Below are 18,946 nucleotides of genomic sequence, written 5' to 3'. Positions count from 1 at the left end.
TGTTATCACAAGGATTCTAACCAATAAACTATTCTACTGTTGATGATAAATGAGACACAGGGTAGCACTGATAGCTTTGGAGCAGCAGCTACATTGGAGCCCTCAGGTTTGAGAAATGGGGACAGGAGATGGAAAGTCTGCTGGAAACACCTGCTCTTTGGCACTTCTTCCTGTCTCCATGGGGTGGGGATGGGGTGAGATCTGGGTGTGGAAAATGGCAGTTGTTGGTAGCTTCTGTAGATGGGATAACTGTGGGCAAAGAAGGGAAATCTGTTTATTAATTTCTGTTAGTGTCATAGCATGTTTCCGTTTAACTGATGCGCTGACCTTAGAGCCTGCCTGAGGCTCAGAGGATACCTTGTGCTGATCTTACATGTATGGTCTTGTAAGAGCTGGGGTTTGAGAAAGGTGTTTTCTATGGGATAGGGAGAGGCAATACTGTTTATAGTAAACTTACTAGTATTTGCTACGTCAGGCCTCAGAAAAATGACCACAAACTGAAGACCTCAGAAGCCAAATTTCTCCAATCTCCCATCTTCCTTCCGTAGGGAGATCATAGAGATGAGCATTCATTTTTGCCTTGGCAGGTCATAGAACCCACGCCCTTTGCTTAAAGCCAGACATAAAACCTGAAGTCACCTTCATTTTCCTCCCTTTCTGCCGTGAGCGTTGACCTTTGCAAGTTCTTTCACCTTCTTTGATTAGACCATAAGCTTACTAGTCCAGGAAGGGTCCTGTGCCGTATCTGGAAGGAGGAATGCTGCACAGAGCATCCGAGAAGAATGTGAATAGACAGACCTTTCAGATTTCCATCTGAGTCCATCACTATTGGAGCAGACTCCTTTTGACCCATCATATTTCTATGTGACTTTCGGTGCTTCATCAGACCTAAACACAAGAAGGCATAGCACACACACACTCCTTGAGTCCTCAACTCGTAGGCTCCTGTGTCATTTAAAACTATGATCAGATAAATTTGTTGTGATTTTTCTCGTGTAACCCGTCTTTTGGTATAGTGGCATGGGCCGTGAAACTTTATGAATGGGAAAGGGATCACACCTTTTTTTGCTCCCACAGTTAATAGAGATAACTTTGGTATATACCATAGGCAAGACATTAGTAAATATGTAGATTGATATGAAATCAATGACTTGCTTTGAACACCCTCCTACACATATGGCATTCCTGTTATTTCTCAACACTATCAACCCCTGCCTCCTCTCTGAACTACTGTGAGGAGAGAACAGTTCTGAGTGGCTAAACTGAGTGTTCCAGGGCTTGATCTCAGCTTTCCTGTTCCCGGGTCACTATTTGAACCTTGCTTTTACCGGCTATAATAAAGTGGAGATAATAAAATCTAGTTCATAGCGTTTGAAACTTGAACTAAGGAGGAAACATTAAGATTCATCCTAAGTACTCTATTCTAGTGGTAGGCAGTAAGACGGAGGCCCAGGTCGTGTACAGTCCAGTAGCATAGAAATGGCTGGTTGGGGTGAGACGCAGGTTTTGGTGGCTCTTCTTGTGGAAATGTGGAATGGGTGAGTACAGTGTAATATCTGGCAAAAGAAAAGCCTGATTTCTCAGGTGATGGTCAAACCCTCTGGCAAGGTGACATTTTTAACGTGTTCAGTGAACTGCAAGGGCAGTGGTGTGGCAGAAAGCAGCTGGAGATACACTCACTGTCTCAGAATTGTCCTGGTCCCAAACATGACCCTGGGGCCAACAACTAACTTTCTCTTTTTCTCTTTTTCTTTCTTTCTTTCTTCCTTCCTTCCTTCCTTCCTTCCTTCCTTCCTTCCTTCCTTCCTCCCTCCCTCCCTCTCTCTTCTATCTTTCTTTCTCTCTCTCTCTCTCTCTCCCTCTCTCCCTCTCTCTCTTCCTTCCTTCTTTTTTTTCTTTTTTCTTTTTTTTTTTTTGTTTTTTCGAGACAGGGTTTCTCTGTAGTTTTTGCGCCTGTCCTGGAACTCACTTTGTAGACCAGGTTGGCTTCGAACTCACAGAGATCCACCTGGCTCTGCCTCCCAGTGCTGGGATTAAAGGCGTGCGCCACCACCGCCCTCCTCCCTTCCTTCCTTTCTGTTCCTCCTCTTCTTTCTCCTTCTTCTTACCATTTTTCAGTATTTTTTTTTTTTTTTTTTTTGCCAAGCTTTGGACATTCACACTACACTGCCTCTGATGTCAGTTTCTCTCAAATCATGGGATTAGATGCAGGGTGACATAGAAGACTTTGGCAAACCCCTCTACATGGTCTTTCAGGGACAAACTGAATGCTTGAGAGTGTCAGGAGAATGTATCCTAATCATTTAAAGTGGGAAAATATCCTAGCTCCTCACTAAAGTAGCTCAATGGTTAGTTATAAAGGAGGAATTAAAAACAGGCTCGACGGAGCAATTTCCTTAATGCTTTTACAGGTACTACAATGCCCTCTTCTCATCAGGTGTATTGTCCACGATGTTGGCAGATGCCTGACACTGCGGATAGTACCAGACCCTATGTACACTGTTTATTCTATACACACTTACGATGAGTGGCTTAACTTGTAATGGTTACAATATGATTAACAGTATAAATTTTAAAAATCGTTATATTGTAATCAGTTATGCAAATGTTATGTTTCCCAAAAATGTGTTTCTTCGTGGTTCTTATCTTCTTAACCTCATCTAAGGAGCTGTTTGGCACAGTTCCTATCCTTTCTGAATCCCTTTCTGTAGAGGGTTCCGACTGGATGGTTTCTAAGATAAAGATTCTGGATGAAGGTAAGAAAAAAAAAAAAAACCAAAACGGCTCTGGGGAAGCGAAAATTGGCCTTAGTTACTTGCAGATCCACGTTGCAAAAAAATAATAGTTCTTTATTTAAAGACTCAGCAGAACTTTGGACCCAAAGAGTCTGTATAGTACTTATCGCTGCAAATAAACAAGAATGAAGGAGACAGACGGACACACTAGTTTACACAACATGTTAATGCAGCTACAAAGCATCTAGAATATCCTGGGGCAGCATCTGAGACCGAAGCCACGACTGTGAGGGAGGTTTGGTACCCAGACTGAGGGGCGTGGCTGGGACGTCTCAGGATTTTTAGGATCCCTGAAGTTAAAATTAAGGGGTTATTCTGAGGTAGTGAAAGTAGGAGGGGCGCCGAGACTAGGAGCAGAGTTCTGTGCCAGGGCCTTGGAGACTACGTGAACGAAGTTTGAGTGGCAGTAATTAGGACCAGTAGAGTCCGGGCTCTGAGTGGCGGAGGCGCGAACAATCCAGCGGAGGCGGGGTTCTGCCAGACCCGGCAGGATCGGCACAGTAGGGGCGGGGCTCTGAGAACTGGGGGCGGAGTTATAAGTCCGCGAAGTGTGGAGAGACGCCTGGGGCGGGTCTCCATGGGCGGGATCAGCTCCGGAAGTGCTGTGTGCCTGTAGGCATGGGTCCAGCCGAATTGGGCGTGAGGTTCTGAGTGGCAGAAGCCAAAACCAGTAGGAATCGGGTTCTGCATGGTGGGGCGGGCTCTGTCCTCTGTGGGCGGGGCTCCGCGAGCCGAGGGTGGAGCCCCAGGAATCAGGGGCGGGACCTATTTGGAGGGGTGGGCTCAGGCCTCGAGGGCGGGGCTCCGCGAACTGGATGGGGGGACGGAGGTGGAGCCTAAAACAACAGCAGGCGGGTCCTGTAGAAGGGGGCGGGGTCACGCTGGCTGAGGGCGGGGATAATGTCATCAAGGGCGGACCCTGCGAGTCGGGGCGGGTCCCGGATTCGCACGCCAGCCCTTGCTAGTCTGGGTGGGGGCGGCTTTTGGAGGAAGCCGGAAGCAGCGACGGCCTCAGCTCCAGAGACATGGCGGGCGTTAAAGGTACACCGCGACCCCCGCCCGCGGCTGGTGGTTGGGGTCGCTCCGGCTCCTAGCTGTGCGGCTCCCAGCTTGCTGAGCGTGCGGGCTCTTGCAGACCCCGGCCTCCCGGGTGCGCTGCAGCGGTGTTTCGCGGACCCTGTAAATGCTGGTGCCCACGCCCGCCAGACCCCTGGCGGAGGCTTCCCCCTGTGGGCTGTGCATTCCCCTGTCGCCTCCTGGGCTTCTCAGTTCCCCGCGGGTCACACCAGGGTCCCACATCCTCACCTTCCTGCCCCTCCGCAGTTTCCTGTGGCTTACAGAGGAGCCTTTGTCTCCAGGCTGGGTGTTGGAAACTTGGTTCTGTTGTTCCTTAGGATTTTCTAGATGGGCAGAATCAATTCCGGGCGTGTGGCCGTGAAAAGTAACCAGAAACACTCTATTCGTCGCAGCCTGGGGGCTGTGATTAGGTGGGATTTTAACAAGACTTTGAGTGTTTTCTTTAACTCGACTGTGAACAGACAAAGCAGTGGGTGTGCTGTTTGTATTTTTGAATGGTGATAAAAGAGGGTACCGAGATGACCACCCTGATCTGTATGAATGAAGAGCAATGGGGGTCTGAGTGGGGACGTAGTTATTGGAAGGCTTCCTGATTGGATTTCTGATCATCTGCACAAAGTAGACTAACTTGTCTCTGTTGGACTTCCTTTCCTTAAAAACTGTCCACCAAAATAAGACCTTCCCAGTTACCAACATGTGTACAGATGGACACAGTGTATATGCATGTGTACTTGGGTACACTATGAATGTGTCTGTGTTGAGTAGCAGTAACAGACATACCTTACCATTTCTGGAGGACTTTCCTTTTCCATATCAGCTGAGTAAATGTGGTTTATTTGAGCAGTGTCCACTGTATAATATATCCATTTGAAAGCCGTGCAGAAAACAGGGGGAATGGTGTCTCACCACTACAGAGTGTTTGGTCATGGCCACAAAGTACAAAATAGTAACAGTAGTTTATGTGTGAACGTGCTAGAAATCATGTAGTGAAAAAGGAACTCAGGCTATGAAGTGGACAAGAACTAAGCAAAGTAAAAAAATTTTTCGGGTAATTCAACTGTTACTGAGAACTATATTGGAGACTTAGGATAAAAGATAAATGAGAAATTTTTACTGACTTGACGGCTGCAGATAATTATATTGCTGTGTAAGTAAATGAGGTGTGCTCAGAGACAGTTGGGAACATAGAGATAATATGTTGGGGTGAATCATGTCCCTCCAAAGATATGTTCAAGTTGTAACTCCCTAGTGGCAAATAAGGGTGTGACCTTATTTGCAAGCAGCAGATGTTAATCAGCCGAAGGTAGTACTTACTGCCTTGCACGATGTCCTTCAGATAACAGAGAAATTGGTGCATGAAGACATACAGGGAGAGCACCACATAAGGACAGAAGTGGAGGGCTACAAGATGGCTTAGTACAGTGGTCCTCAACCTGCCTAACGCTGGGAGGACCCTTTAACACAGTTCCTCATGGTGTGGTGACCCTCAACCGGAAAATTGCTTTCATTGCTACTTCATAACTGTAATGTTGCCATTGTTATGAACTGTAATGTGAATATCTGTGCTTTCTGATGATCTCAGGTGACCCCTGTGAAAGGCGTCCTTTCACCTCCCAAAGGGGTCACGACCCACAGTTTGAGAACCACAGGCTTAATAGGCAAGGCACTTACTGCCAAACCTTGAGACCTGAGTTTGATCCCTGGGACCTACATGGGGAAACAGGAGAGAACCAACTCTTACTTCCACACATGTACATGCACACTCCCATATATAGGTAGATAAACCTAAGTAAATAATTTTTTAAAATAAAAAAAAAAACGGTAATAGACGTTGGAATGGTATAGCTGCAAGCCAGTAGTGCTAGCACTGGGTGTTAGGCAAGGAAGCTTGCTCCTTAGAGACTTCAGAAAGAGAACGGCCCCGCCGACACCTTGATTCCAGAACTAAGAGAATTATTTTCTCTGGTTCTCAGTCACCCAGTTTGTGGTACTCCGGTGTGAAGCCAGCATGGATGACCACTCCTTGATGGGGGCAGGTGACAGAAGAGGAAATACTTCAGCTGAATTTATAGGGCCCCCGCAAGGGTGGGGTCGGGACCAGAATACATTCCAGCTGGACAGAACAACACCTGACTAGGGCAGAGGCCGTGAAAGAACACATCTTCTTTTCTTGTTCTCAGGGACTTGGAGGGGGAGCGGGGAGAGTGTAGTGAGCCTCTAGTGATAGAGCAGCTTGCAGGCTGTGACCAGAGATGCAGAGGGCAACACACAGGCAGCTAATCATCTGTATGGAGGAAGGCTAGGGAGAGGCTCAGTCGGCAGCAGGAGGAGAGCATAAGGGCTGCTCTTACACAGTAGCAAAGAGTTCAAGAGAAGACGCCGTTTTGAGTGAGGTCTGGTAAAATGAGTTACTCTGATGAGCTATAGAGGACAGCTATGGTCAGCCCTCTAAAACAGGTCTTCAGGGTAAGATGAAGCATGTGTTTAAAAGGATGGGATTGGAGTAGGAATGGAAGGTCATTCTGTATGTTGGATTTGAGGTCCTTCTTGGCTTTGGCTCTACAGGTACAATAATCTAGATGAGAAATAGAGTTCTTAGGATCTGCTGTGGGATGGAGCCTTGGATATGGCTGGGCCCTTGTTCTGGGAGCTTGGGGTTGAACTGAGCTTCTCAGCAGTCAAGTGTGAAGTGAAAAGAGACGGACTTGAGTTGTTGGTTAGCTCCTACTGAAATTTAAGAAATGGCAGCAAGCTGGCAAGCTGGCTCAGCAGATGCTCGCTCTGCAGGCTGAGGGATCTCTGTTCAATCCCAGGAACCCATGGGAAGGTGGGAGGAGAGAACTGACTTCACAAGGCTGTCTTTACATGTGCTGCAGCACACAGACCTGCCCCCCTTCAGACACATCTTTCTTACACACAATTTAAAAAGAGAGGAAGTAGGCAGAGAGTGCAATTCCTGAATACACACACACACACACACACACACACACACACACACACACACACACACAGGGCTTAAAGGCACTGAGCAGAAATATGGTTGTGAACTTTGAGATGATTTTGGAACAGAAAGAAGAAGTAGGTCTGTGGTTCACATGCTGTAGGTTCCTGGAAGAGAGAACTTTGCAGGCGGTCTGTCACAGAGGAACGGGGCAAGGCTATGAGGAAAGGGCCAGGCAACTTCTAAACTCACAGATATTTGTCCATTAAAAATACCATATTAGTAGAAAAAAGATAGACACTAAGATAGAAATTCCTTCCTCCTCCCCTGACATCTGTATTAATCCTGGGTTCCTGGAAAGCATAATGGTTTCTTTCTATTGAACACTCTCTAAATCTCTTAATAAAAGAAGGCAATAAAAAAAACTTGATTAGGGGCTGGAGACATGGCTCAGCGGTTAAGAACACTGACTATTCTTCCAGAAGACCCGGGTTCAACTCCCAGCACTCACATGGTGGCTTACAACTGTCTGTAACTCCAGTTCCAAGGGACTGGACCCCCTTACACAGGCAGAACACCAATACACATAAAAATAAATAAAAATTTTAAAAAAGTCTTCATTAGTCAGTGACTAATTATATTAGGGATTTTAAGAAGAAAATCTGGATGATCCGGTATCCTGTGCTTCTGATTTATTATTTTATTTAATAGCTGGGTGAGTGGAGAACTGCCATAGCCAGCATCAGTTGAGCCCCTTTTGTCGAGCACCAGGTATAGATGATCCAATTTAATTTCCAAAAGCCCCATGAAATGGGACCATCCTCGCCACTTTACAGGTAAGAAACTAGGCTCAGAGAGGTCCAGCTGCCTAAGGTCGTGCAACCAACTGGTTGCAGAATTGACATCTGAGACCCATTTGGTGACTGAGAGTTAACCTGATGGGCTGTCATAGAGCAAAGTGGAAAGGGCAGACATGTTCTGATGTATCCAGTGAGTGTGGGGATTTAGACAGTGGCCACTGTTGGGGATCGTTTCCTATGAAGGCATGTTGTGAGTTCCCCTCACTGGTGTTGACGATCTTGGCACATGTAGAGAGAACCCATGTAGTAGACAAAGCCAAGTTACTGGAGTGGCCAGAGAGCTTTCCACCTTTGGTTTTAAAGTGGTGGACAGAGGCCATTGCCATTTTCACTGTGGGCTATTGGACCAAATGAACCACAAATTGGGTAGTTTAAATGACTTAATGCTGAGTATCGGAGGCCAGGAAGTACAGGATCCAGGAGCAGACAGTGAAAAAGAGAAGTTTCTTTCTCTTGTGATAAGGACACTGGTCCTGTCAAAAGAACTCTACAATCATGCTTTCATCTCAATATATTGATTTCCTAAATGTGTGGCTATGCATGCCTATTATCCCACCTCTTGAGCTGTGGAGGCAGGAGGATCTCAAGTTGGAAGCCAGCTTGGACTATATTGTTTTAAAGAAAACAAACCCAAAGGCCTCACTTCTTAAGACCATCTCACCAGGAGTTATGATTTCAAATATATTAATTTAAAAGGTACACAGACATTCAGTCACATAGTAGTACTCACTGGATAGTCAGATGTAACATTAATTAATGACATAAGTAAATTGCTACATTTGCTTAAATTTGTGACCTCTTGTAATGAGTATTTTTCTGTCTCACCAGCCAGCTCCCAAATAATGACACGGAGACTTCTTATTAATTATGAAAGCTTGGCCTATAGCTTAGGCTTGTTCCTAACTAGCTCTTATAACCTAAATTAACTCATTTCTATATCTATGTTCTATCACATGGCATTACCCCTCTTCCATCTTGCGCCTCTTGTTTCCTCTCCATGTCTCCAGGCGTCTCCCCATGTGCCTAGATTCCTCCTCCTCTTCCTTTCTGTCCCCAGAAATCCCGCCTGTACCTCCTGTTTAGCTATTGGCCATCCAGCTTTTTATGACCACAATCACAGCAATACTCCTTCACACAGGGTACAAGTATCCCACAAGTACCTCTCGTTAAATTTCATCTTTAAAAAAAAGTATGTGAGTGTGCACATACAGCACACCTGTGGAGGTTAGAAGACAACCTGCAGGAGTTGGTTCTCTCCTTCCACAGTATGGGTCCTGGGGAGTGAACTCAGCTCATCAGGCTTGGCAGCAGGTGCCTTTATCTGCTGAGCCGACCTGCCAGCCATGCGTTACTGAGATATATTCAGATAGCATAAACTCAGCCTTTTTAAATGTAAAATTCTGTTGACTTTATCATATTCACAAGGTCGTGCTGCCTCCACCGCCATCTATTTCCAGGACATTTGCCATCCCTTAGACAAAACTCTGCACCTATTAGTGGTTTCTGGACCCATTACTCCAAACAACTATCGATTAGAACCTTTAACATTCATGTGTGTTTTCCACAGCTCTCGTGGCACTATCCTTCAGTGGGGCTATTGGGCTGACTTTTCTCATGCTGGGATGTGCCTTGGAGGACTATGGGTAAGTTGTTTGGAAAATGAATTACGTGTGTGTGTGTGTGTGTGTGTGTGTGTGTGTGTGTGTGTGTGTGTGTGTACATGTGCGTGTATGCAGGTATTTGTGGAGGTGATGTGTCTTCCAGTCTCTTCTCTACCTTATTTTCTTTTTTCCCACCTTATTTTTTTGAGACAGGGTCTCTAAGTGAACCTGGAGCTTGCTCATTTGGTTAGACTGGCCAGCAAGCTATGCAGATCCCTCTGTCCTCCCACCCCCACCCCACCCCAAGTGCTGGGATTGCAGGTGTACACTACTGCATCAGGCTTTTTACATGACTGCTAGGGATTGAACTCGGGTCTTTTGTGTTTGTACAGCGAGCACTTTACCTACCTACTCTCCAGCTCTCAAAGTAACTTCTCTGTTACTGTCACTGTCAGAGTCTGATCAGTGTGGCCCGTGCTGTGATGCACGAGTTGGTGAAGTCTACATTAGGAATTCAGCCTCTTCAGGTACCAGTGTATTTATGTAGAGAAAAACTCCTTTTAAAAAAAAATGGGTGTATTAATTTAATAAACAGTTGTTAAGCTCTGAGCCTGAAGCCGCTGGGGTTGTGAGCATGCGTCCTGCCCACAGGAGCTTGCAGTTGAAGTTGGAAGGGAGAGACAGACAATTAATCGAGGAAACAAGAGTGTAGAGGCAGTGGGAGCTCAGAGAGCGGACCTGCGCATTTCTCCTGAGCCAAGACTTAGTGGATGAGCGAGACGTTTGTTCTCTGCATCACAGGCATAGGGAACAGTCAGTAGCCTTTGTGCTGCAGCCCACTACAGGAGGATTAGCCCAGCATGTAGAGCCAGTTCTTTGGGGCCTTGTATGCCCTGAGGAGGAGGTCAGATACGTGTCCAGACAACAGGAGCTGGGAAAACATATCATGAATGCTAGGTAGGAATGTGGTGACAGAGACTGTAATCCGGATGGATCCAGAGGGACCACGGTCAGAGATGTAGATGGGGGCCTGGAGCCGTGGAAATGGCCTGTGTTGGTGACAGTAGGTTTTATTCCCTGATATCAGGGCTCAGGCGAGTTCCTGCCAGCTTGAATGAGTGGTGAGTGGCTTGAATGCCTGACCTAACCTGTGCGACTGAGACCAGCTGGCACCGGTTTTTGTGACCTCTGTCTTAGGTTTACTATTGCTGGGATAAAACCCCATGACTAAAAGCAGCCTAGGGAGAAAGGCTTTATTTCAGCTTACAGTTGTAGTCCATCATGAAGGGAAGTCAGGGCAGGAACGGAAGGCAGGAACTGAAGCAGAGGCTTCGAGGAATGCTGCTTCCTGACTTGCTCCTCATTGCTTGCTTTCTTACACACCTCAGGACCACTTGCTCAGGGTGGCACCACACACACACACAGTGGGCTGGACCTTCCGCATCAATCATAAGTCAAGAAAATGCCCCACAGGCTAGCCTATAGGCCAGTTTTACGGAGCTATTTTCCTAAGTGAGGTTCCCTCTTCTCAAATGACTCTAGTTTGTGTCAAGTTGGCAAAAAACTAACCAGGAAAACATTGCTGAGTTCAAATCTACCATGGAGTTAGAAGTGATCACACACATTATTTAAACATGATGTAAGCACACACATTTGTTCAGAGTTTTCACAGCTATTACTGTGTTCTGGTTTAGGGATATGTTATTCCCCTTCCTGCCTGGAAAAAGAAAGCCTGGCTGACTGTACAGTAGGAAATGGCAGGTGTGGATGTGGCACTCTGCTCTGACTCTTGACCAAGGCACTGTCTGTCATTCCATGACTACTGGAATCCAGGTGTTTGAATTCTCTGTAAGGTACCATGTCTCCTTAAGATGAGAACAGCACACATTGCCGCCACCACACAGAGACGCATTTTATGCCTTTGTGACAATAACTTGGGACTTTCATCTGCATCAGAAGTTGGCAAACTGGCCAGTGTAGCTGTTGCCCGCTTCGGTGGGTCAGGCTTTGTTGGGACCACCAGCACCGCTTTTGCGCCACAGTAGCAGAGGTGACGGAGACCTGAGGTTGCCTGGCCACTCGTGGTCTGTATTTGGTCTTTTACAGAAAAGAGTTGGCCAGTCTTTGGTCTTCCCACGTGATATTTAAATGTTAAATTTTGTATATGAAAATTTTAAATTTAAAAATTTAAATTTTAAATTTTTAAATTTTGTATATGAAAAGACTTCTCCTGCCAGAGGCCTGCTCTGCATGAGACAGTCTCTTCGAGTATGCCTTAGAAAACTGTCACAGTATTCCAGGGAGAGTGCAGGTGACAGTTAGGTCCCTCTGTAGCTTGCTCCTCACTGCCTTTATCCTGATATTGCCTAGCAGCCCCTTGCAACAGTACTTTCTGGAATATATTCTGATAACCTCTGCAGTTTCAAATGAGGAGCCTGCATTCATTGCTTCCCTCCCAAGTCTGCTTGCTGAAGGACACTCCCTTCTTGCTTCCTGGTTATCACCCCGACTTCCTACACCCTTCACCCCAGGGGCGCTTGCTGTGTGGGTGGATCTGCATGATTACCGTTTGGTGATGGTGTGTGTTATTGTGCCATGTGTTTATGATGATGACTGGCTGGTGTGTTTTTCTCTAATGGGTGTCTAACCGAAGGCAACCAGGATGATAGATTATTTTGAAAGTATTTTTAGGGGAAACACAATTGTAAATTCAGTGGCTGTTCTTAACCACTGCAAGTGGTTTTCCTCCTTTTTGTGAGATTATACTTGTAATCTACTGTAATGAAAGGTGGTGTTGGGTACATACAGTGAGCAAATGTGCATTTTCATTCCTTCATTCCTAAAATCTTTTTTTTTCCCCCTACCTACCTGACAAGTGTAATTGGAACGTCCCATTCAGGGCTCTGGAGATAAATGGAGATTGACTAAGACAAATCACATCTTTGTTCTAGTGAGCACAAAGATACCAAATGGTGCTGTGCAGAAAGCTCGAAAGGGGTGTTGTAGGCAAGGGTCACTGGGGTCACCTTCAGGAAGGGGTCTCCAGCCTTGACTGCACTGCAGGTCAGAGCCCAAGGCAAGCTTGAGACCAAAGTGTGCCAGGAGCAGGGAGAAGGCTGCTGCTGTGGCTACGGGTTAAGAGAATGAGGGTGGGGTGGTCCAGAATGAATTGAAGAAATGGAAAACAGCGGATGTGGAACCTAATTTGTGTTTCATTTTAAATCATTGGAAGCTTTCATGCATGCATGCATGCATGCATGTAAAAGATCTTCATGAAACTAGCGTGCGTAAGCCACTGTACTGTGTTCTGAAGGGAAAGCAGGTGGCTTTTTAAGATCCTGTCCTTGGAGGTGCTGATCATGGCCAGCTATATAGCTCAGTGGTAGAGTTCTTGCCAGCCTGTATAAAGTCCTGGGTTCAGTATTGCCAGAAAATGCAGATCTGTAATATAATACTCTATAGTTTCTTAACATAATATAAACTGCATATGTACTAGAGAATAAGTAATGTTTTCCTAACTATATCTGTGCCTGGTAGAAATATTTTCATGATATAGTATTTATAGTTGATTAATGTTTTTACTTAAACATGCAAACTAATGATAATGAAACAGTAATATGCCTTTGAGTTAAGATGTAACGTTTCTTTTGGGTTTCATCTTGGTTCCACTGAGGACAGCGTTTACTGGCCCCTGTTCGTCTTGATTTTCTACGTCATCTCCCCCATCCCTTACTTCATTGCCAAAAGGGTCACATATGACTCGGATGCGACCAGCAGTGCCTGTCGGGAGCTGGCATATTTCTTCACTACTGGGATTGTTGTTTCTGCCTTTGGATTTCCTGTTATTCTTGCTCGCGTGGCTGTGGTGAGTTCTGTTTTCTATTGTTTCAGTCGGCCGTCAGGGTTTGTTTCAAAGGCCTGTGTCTGAGACCTCAAGTTCATTTTCATTGCTTCAGCTTTTCCTGAAGCCAGCTGTGGCTTGCGTTTCTCTCTCCTACTTGAGATTCATCAGTGTCGTGCTCATATTTTCAGAATGCTTTCTTTGTTTCTCCTACAACTTTTAGTCAAATCGTATGACTTCTTGCTTTTTCCACATTAAGCCATTCTTTTCAGTCACTCTTAGATTCCTGCCTCTTATACGACAGGACAAGCCATAGAGACGATAGAAAAGATGCTTCCCCAGTCAGAAAATGAAGTCCATATTAAATTGGAACTAGGAACTTACTTCTCAGTACTCTGGTAGATACTGAGCAATATCTAGTGAGTGACGACATCACCACAGCCATTGTAGGCTTTTTTTATTTTTTGGCATGTAAACAAACATTGTGGGTATAATTTATTCAGTTTCTTGATGTTCTCTGACTCTCCTACTCTTTGTTTTTATTCTGCCAACCACATTGGCTGTCAAACGTGCAAATATGTACAAATCTCATTTATTTATTCAGCATTAAATACCATTTATGAAATGCCAGGACTAAAAATTCCATACTGTCAGTACTCGAAGAACACGATGATGCCCCGATGAGGATATATGCTAAGGTATACTACGTATGAGGAGGGACATTGGTAAGAATACCACAGGAGCACCAGGAAGAGAGAAATGCCAGCAGCTGCTTGATGGGGGCCTCTAAAGCCCAATAGGATTTTGATTAAAGCAGAGAAGGCTGTTGGAATGGCACCTAGGTATGAAAATGCACTGTGTGGAGTAAAGAACAGTGCAGTATGATGAAGGAGGACCGAGAGTAAGGCCACAAATGTCCTTGGGGCCTACTGAGCCAGAGGCCCCCCTAAGGCTGCGCCAGCTCCAACTTTCCTTAAGCCATGAGGCTTTCTGAAGCTCTGAACACGAGGTGGCCGTGGCCTCCTTCTTCTGCCTTAAGTGTTGATATTTCTGCTTTCAGCACTGTGCTTGTGTTTGGGGGAAGAAACTTTCATTGATATTTCTGTTGGTTCATTTGAAGCCAAAAGAAAAAAATGCCCACTAGAGGGTACTCTCATCCCCAGCTGTGCCTCCAAGGAAGCCAGCTGCCCAGCTGGAATGCCCCTTTCCTTTAAATGCAGATTATTGTTTAAAAGTATGCCTTGCCTAGAAAAGAAGCAAACAGATGCATAACTTTCCAGTTCCTGTTCTCTGTGAAAGAGGTTGATGCATGCAGAGCATTTGCGCCTAATGTTGTAATTGGATCATCAATAATCTTGCTTACATGTGTTTTGCTTGAGGCAGTCATTGTCAACTAAAAATAAAGGATGATACTAGACTTAATTAACAAGCATCATGGCATCAGTTAAACTAATGGCTGAGACGTTCACTGTCTTCCACCCATGACGTGACTCAGCCTGTGGCAGCCTTGGTCACGTTTCAGTGGAGGTTTCTGGCGCAGCCAATAAGAGATTTACAGAGTACAATCTGAAGGTGACTTACCCCTTCTCTTGTGTTTCAGATCAAGTGGGGAGCCTGTGGCCTCGTGCTGGCTGGCAATGCTGTCATTTTCCTCACAATTCAAGGCTTTTTCCTCGTCTTTGGAAGAGGAGATGATTTCAGTTGGGAACAGTGGTAGCACTTTAGCATCGAGTTTCTTAGAGTTTGTACTGTACGTATATCTGTGCACATGTGGTGTTTTCTTATGGATTTTAATATGCTGAGTTTTTTATACCTTTATATCATAATCATCTTAGGGAAGATGTTGTAAACAAAAGATGAGTTCTGTTCCTGGCAGATAGGTCACTCCATCGACTCATTCTGCTTGGGACATACTTGGGTAATCAGAGACACTGGGACGGATCTGTGACAGCCCAGACAGAGTTGGCATTCTCTCTGTACACTGCAGCTCCATCTCAGAGCGAGTCGCACCCACACTGTGCTGGGAGCTCACAGGGGATGTGGAGTCTGAAGCCCCATTAGACCAGGTGCATCTGGTGACATTCCACACTTGTCACATGCCTGTTGAAGTCTGAGAAGCTTGGTCGTAGAGGAATCAGCATCATGTCTAGCTCACTGTCCTCCCCTTGGCACAACACTTAGCCTCTCTGGGTGGGTGTTGCATGCTCATTACCTGCCCCATGTTAAGAATAAGTTCAGACTCCTGGTGTTTCTAAAATGTTTAAACTTATATTTGGGATGTTCCTCAAATTTGCGGGGAGGATCTGGGTAGGGCGTGGTGGCGCACACCTTTAACCCCAGTACTCAGGAGGCAGAAGCAGGTGGATCTCTGTGAGTTTGAGGATAGCCTGGTCTACAAAGTAAGTTCCAGGATAGCCAAGGCTACACAGAGAAACCCTGTCTCGGAAAACCAAACCAAACCAAACCAAACCAAACAAAAACCAAACAACAACAACAAATTGGGGGAACCTGTTCTTAGGAGGGAACAAATCAATCCTCACATCATTTAAAGGGCCATGGCTGTTTGCACAGAATAAGTTACAAAATGACCCAAAAGCCCTGCTGCTGCCTCCCCCGCCCTCTGCCCCCCGCCCCAGGCTGTAACAGGTCCCTGCTATAAGTGGAGGGGAAGACTGAAAGTTCTTTGAAATTTCCCTTTAAAACTTTGTGCTTCCTGCCCCTTTCCAGTGTCTCCCATCCCCCACTCTCCATCATTCCCGTTTGGCCGGCTGGTTCTGGCCTCCCCTGGAGGCATATGAATGTCAAGAGCAAGCAGAGGCTTACGGCTTCTTTGGATTTACATGTCGGTGCACTTTTCCTTTGTTGTGTGGAACTTGATGTCACCTCCACAGGAAACACGGGATCCACTCTGGTTCTTATAAACAGTTTTTCTAGCTCATCCTTTTTATCTGCGACCTGTCAGGAGAAGGAGGTGAAAGCAGCCACCTCATCGGGATGCCGACAGCGGTGTTTAAGCATTAATGTTAGTAGCCTGTGAGTGTCCAGAGCGCTGGACCCTTGAGGCTTGTGGTCTGAGGAGTCAGCACACCCAGCTCAGGCTGGTGTGATGCTGGGGCCAGCAGATGGACAGACAGCGGACAGCGTGCAATGTTACTTTTTGGCCTTGTGCATGATATTGTGTATTTCAATATTTTGTGTACATTTAGAATTGCTGTCATTTCTAGTATTTACATTAGAAAAATGATTTAGATACTTGATCATTTTAACCAGCATTTTTAATCATGACTCTTGCTATTGTAATAAATTTGACTTTAAACACTAAAGGGGAGTTGAATTTCATGTCTTTCGTCTCATGTTACCTTGCTTAAAGGATGAGTGAGAATTTCTTGACACTGGAGTGGGCAGCTTTGAGCAGTAATTTCTGTCTTAGAATAATATCGGGGACTTCTGGGATACTGTTTCCAGTGTCCAGTGGGCTGTAAGAACTTTTCTTTCCTTCAGATGGCAATAGCCATCAACTTATGCTATTTTTTCCAGAGGTGTCTTGTAACACATCTCAAGTAACCATGATGACTTTAATATAGAAGATTAAAGTATTACTTTTCCCCCCTCCCCTTTCTCTTTTTAAGATAGGATCTTCCTCAGTAGCCCAGGCTACCCTCAAGCTCTTTTGATACTTCAGCCTCACCCTCCAGGTGAGTATGGTGATTATCAGCACATACACCACACCTGGCTTAAGAATTAGCTCTTGATTTTATTTCCAGGATGATGAAAGGTACCTGTACTGTGAAGAGTATTTGAGAGGCTAGAGAATGGCCCAGGGGTTAAGAGTGCTTGCTGTTCCTGCAGAGGACCTGGGTTCAGTTCCCAGCACCCACATCAGCTGACTCACAACAGTAATTCCAAGGATCCAGTGACTTGTGGCTCTATGGGCACCTGCGCGCACACACACACACACACACACACACACACACACACACACACACACGCAGGCATACATACATACATACATATACATAAAATAAACAAATCTTTAAGAAAGTATTTGATGAGACAGATTATTAGATTTGCTCTGTGTCTGAAAGAAGACACATTTATTCCATAGTGCCAATTAGCATAAGCAATAAGTGTTAGCCATATAGGAATATTTAGTACAGTTTTTTTTCTTGGTCACAATGTTGGATTTTTTTTTTTTTACTTCCAAGGAGTACTCATCCTTTTATTGTATATATTTAAAAATCCAGAGTGTATTGATTGCATCCTAAAATTGAGAATATGCTTCAAAGACTTGCTCACAAGAATTCTCATGCCAGGACTAACACATTTCAGCAACTAGCTTGCAGGAGAATGGGAAACCCCTTCCACAGCCATGCTATCATGAATGGGCCGAGGCAGGTAAACTGTTGGCCCTGACCTATAAGGCTGAAGGCCCCTACCTGAGTTGACATGGAGTCCTGTTTCAAAGCTGTGAGGTTTTGGAGGAAGGACAGAGGGAATTCCCACCTCTTCTTCAGAACAAGGTCATTCCTCATGAGTTTTTACTCCTTTCTGCCTGTGGGTACCATTGTGGTCCAGGCACCTTCCAGTGAGTTTGACCTACCTCCTCTTCCAACCCGGATTCTTCTCTTCTTCTACCCCATCCTTCCTCCTGCCTCTCAGGTTCCTCCTTCACCTTCACCCCCCTGTCGCCCATTAATCAGCTTTAGCTGAGAATCCCGTGCTGTTGGAAGTCATCTGGCCCACTTTCTTCACAGAAGGAATGCATGCCGTCTGTTTTCCTCCCCCTTCTGAAACTGGTGTCAGTACCCCCAGGCACCCCACGTGCCACAGCCCAGAGCTTGTGAGAGTGCCTTCTGACCCACTCTCGGTCACAGAAAAGCGAATAGGCAGCACAGCTGTGTAGAGAAGCTTGTAGAGAAGCATGGTAATGTTTGGGGTGGGGCAAGCCATCCCCTCTTCAGACCAAGGTTCTCAGTTGTTTTCATGTTCACAGGTGCTTATCTGCTTCCCACTAAGCACCCCATGTGCGTTTCTTACAGATGTCCAGACATCTACCTATTAGTTACCTCCTTGCTGAAGATTTTTCTAGAAGGTGAACTGTTTTATTATGTTAATAGCACCCCCGATACTCTAAAGGAGTTCTCAGATGATGTCACAAAACTGTGCTTTCTCATAGTTTACTAAATTAAATTTTGTATCCTAAGAGAACCAAAATATTTATGATACCAGCATTATCTAGGAAGAGTAATTAATAATAGCCCGGACACATTATCCTGTAGATGAATGTCACTTGTGTGTTTCTATTCTCTCCATTTTGCCTTGATAATTCCTTTATTTGCAAAAGCCCTAGCTTATGAATTACGTTTTGCTTTCAAATGGCGAGGCTGCTAGGGTAGAGCAATGGTGTTTAACTCAACTATGAAGCCAGAGATCTCTGAGTCTGCTTTGGGGTGTGTGACGTGATGAAAATGGAAAATTGTCAAGTAAAACTTGTCTCTTAACCCTTCAATGGAAGCTTTTATGCACATTATTAAATTAAAAAGATTCTGTTGTGCTTTGGGATACTTTATGTTTGGGAAGGTTTGTTTTCCAGTGCCTTTGCCTGGACAGCCTCAGTGTAAACCTGACTGGTTGCCATCTGCTCTGACTGTAGTTGAAGAGAAGCGGTCCTGGTGCTGGAAGCAGTGTCCGCCCGGAAGGAATCCAGGCCCTCATGTCGACTGTCCTGGGGTAGTCTCCCTTGGGAGGCGGCAGACTTGGGTGCAGGTGTAATGGCAAGATTAACCCAGACTGCTGTATGGAAGGGGTGGAGAGATTCGCCAGTGGATAAA

The 18,946-nt window shown here is 45.5% G+C and overlaps 1 protein-coding gene across 3 annotated transcripts; it reads left to right on the top strand.

The window, feature by feature from the left end:
• Positions 1–3,721: 3,721 nt before the first annotated feature.
• Leprot (leptin receptor overlapping transcript) lies at positions 3,722–16,438 on the top strand. Of its 3 annotated transcripts, XM_052717592.1 has the most exons (5): positions 3,722–3,836; positions 9,241–9,316; positions 12,953–13,139; positions 14,716–14,865; positions 15,843–16,438. In XM_052717592.1, exons 1-4 carry the CDS (start codon positions 3,821–3,823, stop codon positions 14,830–14,832), a joined length of 396 nt encoding a protein of 131 aa, XP_052573552.1. In that variant the 5' UTR covers positions 3,722–3,820; the 3' UTR covers positions 14,833–14,865; positions 15,843–16,438. The 3 variants fall into 3 exon arrangements, with proteins under 3 accessions (XP_052573552.1, XP_052573551.1, XP_052573553.1); XM_052717591.1 differs by having other exon boundaries at positions 14,716–16,438; XM_052717593.1 differs by lacking the exon at positions 3,722–3,836 and adding an exon at positions 3,911–4,282 and having other exon boundaries at positions 14,716–16,438.
• Positions 16,439–18,946: the final 2,508 nt, after the last annotated feature.

This window comes from Peromyscus californicus, unplaced genomic scaffold (genome assembly GCF_007827085.1).
Source record: "Peromyscus californicus insignis strain IS unplaced genomic scaffold, ASM782708v3 Scaffold_5__1_contigs__length_169319896, whole genome shotgun sequence".
Classification (NCBI taxonomy): Eukaryota; Metazoa; Chordata; class Mammalia; order Rodentia; family Cricetidae; genus Peromyscus; species Peromyscus californicus.
This window is presented reverse-complemented; position numbering and strand designations above follow the sequence as displayed.

Excerpts from the sequence above, each read along its gene's own strand:
- Leprot (XM_052717592.1), top strand. Across the intron at positions 9,317-12,952 it reads TGTGCCTTGGAGGACTATGG|CGTTTACTGGCCCCTGTTCG; the intron begins GTAAGTTGTTTG and ends CACTGAGGACAG. Across the intron at positions 13,140-14,715 it reads TTCTTGCTCGCGTGGCTGTG|ATCAAGTGGGGAGCCTGTGG; the intron begins GTGAGTTCTGTT and ends CTTGTGTTTCAG.